The 10,024-nt window shown below is 43.6% G+C and overlaps 1 protein-coding gene across 4 annotated transcripts in view; it reads left to right on the forward strand.

The window, feature by feature from the left end:
- STAU1 (staufen double-stranded RNA binding protein 1) overlaps positions 1–9,562 on the forward strand; it is a 71,870-nt gene extending 62,308 nt beyond the window's left edge. For all 4 annotated transcript variants that reach the window (XM_056547975.1, XM_056547977.1, XM_056547974.1 and 1 more), the window contains 3 exons: positions 8,156–8,278; positions 8,456–8,538; positions 8,818–9,562. In XM_056547975.1, coding sequence (XP_056403950.1) covers positions 8,156–8,278; positions 8,456–8,538; positions 8,818–8,905 — 294 coding nt within the window. In that variant the 3' untranslated portion in view covers positions 8,906–9,562. The remainder of the gene's footprint in view (positions 1–8,155; positions 8,279–8,455; positions 8,539–8,817) is intronic.
- Positions 9,563–10,024: the final 462 nt, after the last annotated feature.

The raw sequence follows: 10,024 nt of genomic DNA on the forward strand, positions 1-10,024 counted from the left end.
GGATTCTATCCATGGCTTCTAGGCCTCCCCACCCTTCCACATGTGTTAAAGGGGCACAGTTATTGCCTATGTGGCTGTGTACCATTATCACTAGCACCTGGAGGTATACTCGTTCAGCCAGACCGTTGTCTGCAATGTTTCTGCCGCCGTCAGTCTCCAATCTCTGGGCTGCCACGTGCATGGCTGGGGCTTCCGGTTCCTCACTGTTGGTGTGATGAATCTGTACGAAGGCCCCTGCAGGTACAAGGGACTGATGTCAGTCAACCAATCTTTCGTCTGCATGGTCTCCTACACCACTGGGTCAGCCGTCAGTTCGGCCGCACTCCTGTGCCCCACTTCCTGTGGTAGGGTTCCTGTGCGTGCAGGAATCCTATACCAGTTGGCCAGACGGTTGTCTGCATGGTTTGCTGCTACGTCCGTGGCGGAAGTTCATATAACCCACTGCCCAGGTCTAGTTCCGAGTGAGTCACCCTCTGTTGCTCCAGGGGCCATATACAATGCACCACATGCTGGTTCGCGGGGTTCCCTACTTTACCATGTCCCTCTCCGCATGGCTGCTGCTCTCACGGCTGAATCCTGGTATCCCACTCTTAGGTTTGTTTTTTCTGAATGCGGGATCTGGTGTGGCCGCGGACCCTATGCCAGATAGCCAGGCTGTGTCTGCATAGTTTTCTCATCCACCAGCTACCCCTCCCCATTCCTGACGCTCCAGTGTCTGGAGTGTCCCGGTGGGTTCATTGGGCCTCTTTTTTTCCTGTAAGTCAGCCTGTATCTGCATGTTTCCTGCCCCACATACGTTCTCCATCTCTTACGTCTGAGACAGCAGTCTTGGTGTGTAGTACCATTAAGAGATGGGGTGCGGGAGTTTTCCTGCAGATTCCATCGACTTTCACAACTACAGCAGCGCACTCTTCCCCTTTCTAGGGCACAACGTTGGTCTGCTTGGGGCATGGTTGTGACACACCGTTGGGTACTGAGCTTGTCTTGATGGACTTTTGGATGTCTGCGGTTTCTTTTATGTCTGCAGTCTTAGTACCCCACTACTTTCATGAAGACGCCATGTCTGTGTTCCTACATATGCTACGGCCACTGCATGTGTAGTGCCAGCCTCCCCTCCTGTATGGAGGGGTGTGCCTTGGGCCTTGCTTTGACCTGCTTGGGCGACAGTCAGCTCCTCTCTTGTAGCCTGCCTCTCTCCTGATTTCTTGGTTATTTCTGCTGCTCATACGCCCATGGCACTTTCCTCTGTGGGAGAAGCTTATACATTCGTGCCCACCTCGACGACAGCAGGTCTAGTCTGTTGTTGGGTCCTGCCATTGCTCTCTTTCTCCTTCGGCACGATCTCTTGGAAGGATGTGTTCCTCCCTCCCTTTGACAGTGTCAGTTGCGCTTTACTGACACTACATTCTCCTGGGGTAATTTTTGTCCCCAGAACCTGGGAGCCCTAGCCGTGTTCCCATTGGTCTTCCCCCTCCGTTCCCGTCCTGATGAGTTGTTGCTTCGGAGTGCTCTGTTCCATTCGGACAGCTGGGGTCTCAGACCGGTTGGTCTACAGGTGTGAGTCTTCCAGGAGATGTTGGATCCTCCAATTCCCATGGTGGCTACTCCGGTGTTCCGGGATGCTCCTTTTCAGGGTATTCCGCTCCTTCTGTTGGCTATTTTTTATTTCAGTCTCCCCCTTTGGGGTCCATGTACTCACGAAATGGAGGGGGTTTCGGTCATCTGGATTACTCCAGTCAAGATAATTTTGCCTCCCTGGTTCTTGCGGCAGGCCCCTGAGGCAGGGTTTTTGGGTCTGCAGCTGGTCAGGTCATCTATCTTATGCACCAGGCCCCTCTTGAGCCGGTTTCTGTCTCTTTTTTGCAGTGGTTTTCTGATCTCCATCTTCTGTGCTCGCCTTCTGCTCAGGCCCCCGCTGCACTCCCTGGCATTTTTCAGCCAGGTTCTCTTGATTCGGTCGACTCTGGATGGGGTTCGCTTGTTGTGCCCTTTTCCAATTTTTTGTTTCCCAGCCGGGCTAGCACTCTGTCTGGTTTAATTTTCCTTGGGGTTGCTTTCCTACTTCCTTCCTGGATGAATTCTGTCTATCTGGCTTCCTAGTTTATCTTTTCTTGTCTCTTTACAGGACGGTCTCTTCCTTTTGGCATCATGGTCCGTCTCTATGGACCACTGGCTCTTCATGGAGCTCAGTTTCTGGGCCTCTGTTGTCTCTGGCCCAGGGTCTCGTCCGCCAGCCTTACGGACGGCTGGGTTTTGTCTCTGGACTGCTTACCCTTCTCTAGTGGTTGTTATTCCCACCCTAGGGTACTGCTTTGGTACGTCCCATCAGTAACTGTGTCCCCCAATGAAGAGCGAATGAGAAAAGGAGTTTTTTTTATTTTTGTACTCGCCGTAAAATCTTTCTTGTAGCTTTCATTGGGGGGCACCGCACCCACCCATTTTCACTTCTGCCCAGATGCTCTTTTACGGTTCTTGGGGTTTTATCCGGGATTCCTTTCTAGGGTCCTTCAGACATATGTCCTAGTTGGCTTCTCCTCCTGCTTAGTGTCAAAACTGATTACCTCACTTCGATTGGGCAGGTATATCCTGCCAGGGAGGAGCCCACTTAATTTTTTTCCTTCGTGTCAGCGTCTCCTAGTGGCAAGAGCATATACCCCATCAGTAACTGTGTCCCCCAATGAAAGTTACGAGAGAGATTTTAGGGTGAGTACAAAAAAAATCTCCTTTTTGCAACTTATATTTATTTATTTATTTACTTTTTTGACACACTGCACTTTATGGTAAAACTGACAAGTTCTCTTTATTCTGTGAGGCAATACGATTATAGTGATACCCATCTGTACATGCCTTTTTTAAATTTTTGTACTGCTTTAAGAAAATAAACTTTTTAAACAAAATGAGTGTTTAAAATTGCCCTATTCTGACCACCTGTCACTTTCAATTTTTTTTATGTTAACACTGTTCACTGTACAGAATACTTTAATAGATCAGACATTTCTGCACACGGTGATACCCAGTATTGTTTTTTTCTTTTTTTGTTAACCCGTTCCCGACCCATGACATACATGTATGTCATGGGTCGGCTCCCATTCTATAACGTGGGGCCACGGCGTGGCCCCTCGTCATAGCAGGTTGGGCCCGACACCTAGCAAGGGCCGGGACCCGTGGCTAATAGCGTGCGACAGTGATCGCGGTGCCGAGCGCTATTAACCCTTTAGATGCGGCGTTCAAAGTTAAATGACGCGTCTAAAGTGAAAGTAAACTAATGCCGGTTAGCTCAGGGAGCTGCTCGGGATCACCGCGGCAAAATCGCGGCATCCCGAACAGCTTACATGACAGCCAGAGGATCCCTACCTGCCTCCATGCTGTCCAATCGCCGAATGACTGCTCAGTGCCTGAGATCCAGGCATGAGCAGTCAAGCGGCAGAATCATTGATACCAGTGATCAATGTATAAGATCAGTGTGTGCAATGTTATAGGGCCCTATGGGAGCTATAACACTGCAAAAAAAGTGGAAAAAAAAGTGAATGAAGATCATTTAACCCCTTCCCTAATAAAAGTTTGAATCACCCCCCTTTTCCTAGTTAAAAAAAAAAAACTGTGTAAATAAAAATAAACATATGTGGTATCTTCGCGTGCAGAAATGTCCGAATTATAAAAATATATCATGAATTAAACCGTACGGTCAATGGCGTACGCGCAAAAAAATTCCAAAGTCCAAAAAAGCGTATTTTTGTTCACTTTTTATATCATGAAAAAATGGATAAAAAGCGATCAAAAAGTCCGATCATTACAAAAATGGTACCGCTAAAAACTTCAGATCACGACGCAAAAAATTTGCCCTCATACCGTCCCATACGCAGAAAAATTAAAAAGTTATAGGGGTCAGAAGATGACAATTTTAAACGTATACATTTTCCTGCATGTAGTTATGATTTTTTCCAGAAGTACAATAAAAACAAACCTATATAAGTAGGGTATCATTTTAACCGTATGGACCTACAGAATAAAGATAAGGTGTCATTTTTACCGAAAAATGTACGGCGTAGAAACAGAAGCCCCCAAAAGTTACAAAATTGAGTTTTTTCTTCAATTTTGTCGCACAATGAATTTTTTTTTCAGTTTCTCTGTAGATTTTTGGGTAAAATGACTGATGTCATTACAAAGTAGAATTGGTGGCGCAAAAAATAAGCCATCATATGGATTTTTAGGTGCAAAATTGAGAGTTATGGTTTTTTAAAGGTAAAGAGGAAAAAACGAAAGTGCAAAAATGGAAAAACCCTGGGTCATGAAGGGGTGAAATTGAAAAAAAAAAAAGGAAATGTAATATTTCTTTTTTTGGGGGGTGGGGAGGGGCTTGTTCACTTTACTTTTTTTTTTTTTCTCCAAAGGGACAATTTATTTAGATCTTTTAATTGCGTTTACTGCTCAGTGCTATCGGCGATCTACATCTTTGGTCTGCTAGAAGGCAGACCAGAGAAGAACCAGTAAATCTCCCCCGAGTCCTGCAGATAGTTCAGATGTCGTGATCGCATTGATCACGACATCTAAAGGGTTATTGGCGGGCATCAAAGGGATTGCTGATGTCCGACATGATCCCTAAGTCCCGGAGCGGACATGCTCTGTGGCAAGCACTGCACCTGCACTGGCTTCATAGCTGCACCATGAATGTGCGGCGCTGTGCGCAAAGTTACTCGCTGCAGCGCTGTAAGTTTACGGTACATGTTCTAAAGGGGTTAAAGCCTACCTGTAGTTATCAAAAAATTACCTAAAGGACTCTCAGATTGTGAGAAACCAGATTATTTTAGTCTGATAAAAATTGGCCTCAGTTCTAAGCATCATGTCTGGAGGAAACCAGGCACTGTTCATCACCTGCCCAATACCATCCCTACAGTGAAGCATGGTGAGGGCGGTATCATGGTGTGAGGGTGTTTTCAGAGGCTGGAACAGGAGGTAAGCAAAAGGTAGGTAAGCAAAAGCGGGATTTTTTTCTCACCTAAGCAAAAACAATAGTCAGTTTCTGTTAGTTAAGCCAAGGTTCGGCTGGAGTATATTTAGTAGGTTTTTAAAGCTTTAGCGACTTTTTTTTTGCCAATGTCACGGTTGAAAAATGTCTGACTATGGCAAGTCAAAATTGTAAAAACACTTATGTACGCCGATTTGAAAAAAAAATGCTTTTCTCGCTTTCGTGACAGATTGTCGCACGGAAAAAGTCGGTGGCGCAATTGCTAATTTTTTGCGACAATTTTATGCGAAAAAACTCGAGTAAATCGGTTGATAAATGTCTGTCAATAACCCAGAGGAGGGGCTTAGGGACAACTCTACGAATGTTCTTAAGTGGTTCTACCTTTAAACCTAGTCAAACACTTCTACTGACACACTAACTTGCTCAGTCATAGGAAACCATACTCTGGGTTAATGGTTACCGGTGTGGTACCTTATTCTTTATAACCCCCTAAAGGATACAGCCCATTTTGGCCTTAAGGACAAAGGCAATTACATTTTTCCGTTTTTCGTTTTTTCCTCCTCGCCTTCTTAAAGGCATAACTCCTTATTTTTACATCCACAGACCCATATGAGGGCTTTGTTTTTTGCAAGACCAGTTGAACTTTGTAATGATGTCTTTCATTTTACTATATAATGTATGTCGCAATTAAAAAAAAACAAAAAAAAAAGTAAGAAAACAGTTTTGCAACTTTAGGAGAGTTTAGTTTTTTACACTGTACTCTTTATGGTAAAACTGACATGTTTTCTTTATTCTGTGGGTCAATACAATTAAAGCAATACCCATGGTTACGTGCTTTTCTATTATTGTACTGCTTTATAAAAAATTTAAAAAGTACAAAAATTTGTCTATTTAAAACTCCTCTATTCTGACCACCTATAACTTTCTTGTTTTTCCGTATATGGAGTTGTATGAGGGCTCTTTTTTTTTTTTTTTTGTGCAGTGATCTGTAGTTTTTATCAGTGCCATGTTTGTATATGTGTGACTTTGTGGTCACTTTTTATAAAATTTTTCTGGGATGTGATGTGACTAAAAGAAGCTAATTTTTACTTTATGTTACGTTTAAGCCCTTCACTGTACGGGACCATTAACATTTTATTTTAATAGTTTGGACATTTACGTGTCGATACCAAATATGTAGATTTATTTTATTTTTTTTTTACATTTTATCTGGTTAAATTAGAAAAGAGGGAAATAAAAATTTGTATTGGGGGAGGGGCTTATTCTCTTTTTTATAAATTTGTTTTTTTTCCTCTTTACAAATTTTTCGAAGAGGAGAAGGTGGGAACTGACACTCCTATATAAGGCAACTATGATCAATGTATTGCCCCTTGGAGTGGATAGCAGCACTATAAGTGCACTTATGATGGTGCAAGCCTTAGCAACAAGTCCATGTAATATGCACAGTAGAAGAAAGGAAAAAGGCTGCACTCACCAAGTGTATCTTCAGTGCTTTTATTAACAAACGAGAGACATGGGGGTGCACAATAGCGGGTGCTGTAAAGAGGGGAGCTCCCCTCTTTACAGCACCCGCTATTGTGCTTCCCCATGTCTCTCGTTTGTGAATAAAAGCTCTGAAGATACACTTGGTGAGTGCAGCCTTTTTGCTTTTTACACATTTTGTTCCCACAGGGGATTATTTTTGTGCAATCTTTGAATTGCAAATACTGAACAATGCTAGGCATAGCACTGATCAGTGTGTTATCTGCAATCTACTTCTCTGGAAGGCATACTAGAGAAGAAGACTGCAGGCCATTGCACCGTGGGTGGTGCCAACTGGTTCTGATTACAGTGTCAGGCGATGTGGTGATCGTAGAACCGCACGGTGTACATGTTGTGCACTAACTACCAGGGCACTGCAACGTACATTTATGCCTTGTGTCCTCGAGGGGTTAATATATTTATTTATTAAAGGGGTACTACCGTGCTGACAACTTATCTCCTATCTAAAGGATAGGTGATAAGTTGCCTGATCACGCGGGGTCCACATCGCTCCGGGGCCTGATGAGAGCAGGGTGCTGCGTGCGAGATCGCGGGGGTCCCCAGTGGCGGGACCCCGCGCGATCAGGCAACTTATCCCCTATCCTTTAGATAGGGGATAAGTTGTCAGCACGGTAGTACCCCTTTAATGACCTTGTCGAGGGATGGTATAGTAAAGTATGAGTACATCTTTGCAGATGATCCTAAGCTCTGTATAGTGGTTAACACAAAAGAGGACAGTGCATTGTTACAAATTGATCAGGATAGGTAGGTGAGGTTCAACACTGATAAATGAAAGGTAATGCACATGGGGAGGAAAAATCCAGGCTGAGATTATGTATTAAATGGAAGAACATTGGGACGACTGACATGGAAAAGGAGTTTTAGTTAATATAGTTAATCGGCAATTGTCTGCAGTTTCTGCCAAATAAAATCATGGGGTGCATCAATAGGGGGCATAGATGCCCACGACAAGGAAATAATTCTACAACTATAGAAAAACACTCTGGGCACAAGGGTACAAGAAAGATATAGTGGAGCTGGAGAGGGTTCAAAGATGGGCAACCAGAGTAATACGGGGAATGGGAGGAATACAGTACCCAGAAAGATTATCAGAATTAGGATTATTTAGTTTAGAAAAAAAAGAGCAGTTTAGAGGTGACCAAATAACTATGTATAAATATATCAGGGGACCTTACAGAGATCTCTCCCATGATCTATTTATACCCAGGACTGTATCTATAGCAAGGGGCATCCTCTATATCTAGAGGGAGAAAAAGTCGCAGTCGGGGCGGTGCGGGGGGCGGGGCATTATCGGTTTATCGGCAAGGTAATTGCCGATACCGATAATGCCCAAAATCGTGATTATCGGCCGATAATATCTGCCATCCCTATTAATGACCTTACAGGTTATGGATACTAAATCTATAGGGACAGAACATTGATGCAGGTATTTTTCCCCCTGGTATTAGGCAATTTGCATCAGCCTCATAAGTTTTTTTTTTTTTGCCTTCCTCTGTATTAATGCAATAGGTTGAACTTGATGGCCTCTTGTCTTTCCAACCTTATAAACTGTTACTGACTATCCTTCTTTTGACCAGCGGTAGTATGTGCCTGGTGAAGGATGAGGTTTGTGGAAATCTTCTTCAACTGGTCTTTCCTTATTTCCAGGTTGAATACAAAGATTTCCCGAAGAATAATAAAAATGAGTTTGTGTCTTTAATAAATTGCTCCTTCCAACCACCACTGATCAGCCACGGCGTGGGAAAAGACGTGGAGTCATGTCATGACGTGGTAAGATAGAAGCCAGTCACTGGATTCTTATGTATAGAGCGTTAAATTTTCCTACTTCCCCTAACCTCCTTTCCTACCCTACCAGGGTAACCTCCCACTACCCATGTTCACCGCCCACCCCCCTTTCTGACTAGGGTATCCGTCCCGGCCAGGATAACCTATTTTTCTGTGTTTCAGGCTGCTAGGAATATCTTGAAGTTGTTGTCTGAAATGGACCAGCAGAGTGCAGAGACACGGCCGGTGAACGGACCAATGTCAGTGTAAGTCATCCTTATGGGTCAGTGATCATATGTTAGGGCTGCTCGGGGTGAGTCCAGCAGGTGCTTGAGGTCACATGATGTGGTATGCAGCCGCACAGTATGTTATGTAACCTCTTTCTGGCACATGGCAGCATTATACTGTTTTGAGGCTTCTTTCTTTGTTACAGGAAGGGGGAGGGGGTTTAAACAAGTTTTATTCTGTGGCCCTTGATTTCTTAAGAGGGAGTTTCTTGGGGCCTAGTGTCTTGTATGCATTCATAAATGTATTTTCCTGTGCAGGTGTGGGAAACCAGAGATGGAAAGTGACCCTCTCCTGAAAGCACCTGCCTCGAGTGCGCTGGGACAAGCGGTAAACAGCACAGCTTGAGGCAATCACATGACCGCTCTTTTATAAACGCTGCCACCTTTTAGTTTTTTTTATTAATTTTGTCCCCTGAGAATTTCAAAGTATAAAAATCTGATTTTTAAAGTTTATTTTTTTTCTTCTGGAACATTTCATGGATGGGTCATATCCCCGCGTGTGGCTAAGACGGTTGTTTTGTTAGAATTTTTTTATTTCTATTTTTTTTGCTTTGTGGTTTAAAAAAAAAAAATTCTTGCTGGACCCTAAAATAAAGAAGATGAGATGTAATGAGTTGTAGAAGCGCCACCCCCTGTAGTCAAGTGACTTGTAGTTTGATTTGCACCCCCGGCAGTGTTTATGTGGCCGCGGTTCAGGATGTGACCCAATTACTGGATTCATTAACACCCCCCCCTCCCCAATCCCAATCAGTTCTCCGTGTGCTTTACACCACAACATCTCCATGTGGGGCTAAAGAAACGCCTCTGTCTCTTTAAGCAATGTTGCTAGATGTGTGAATTGCGTGCTGCCATTGACGCACGCTCAGTACTTTGTCTATTTAAAGCTCGACGCGTCCGGTATTGCTTCAGGTCATTGTTTATGCTGAGTTTTTTTTTTTCTCCCCATGGAATGTAAGTAACTAGTGTTTGTCACAAGAAATTAAAAACAATACTAAAAAATTAATTGATGTCCGGAGGAAAGTGATTTATTGTAATTTCTGCGTCTCCTTCGCTACGGTGTGGGGTTAACAGCATCTCAGCCACTTAATCTGCCTCCTCTGATCTGCTGGGACAATGTATCAGGTGGAGTAGGCTGTGGAGGGAGGACTTACCCATCCTCTCACCATCACAGAATGCAGCTGTCTCATGGATTGCTGCTGTCATTTTATACATAACATAGCAATACGGTTCCCATATCCGGTTTCGGTGAAAAAAACTGATGGAACCGTATTGCAAACCGTATGTATAGACATTTCATAGAAAACGTATGCCAACTGTAGCATCCGGTTATGTACGTTTTGCATCATTTACGGTTTTATCCTTTTTTTTTTTTTACCGTACACAAAACCGTAGTCTACCGGATGCAACCTGTATACGTTTATTATTATATATATATTTTTTTAAATGGTGGTCTATGGGAACAGTA

Source organism: Hyla sarda, chromosome 12 (genome assembly GCF_029499605.1).
Source record: "Hyla sarda isolate aHylSar1 chromosome 12, aHylSar1.hap1, whole genome shotgun sequence".
Classification (NCBI taxonomy): Eukaryota; Metazoa; Chordata; class Amphibia; order Anura; family Hylidae; genus Hyla; species Hyla sarda.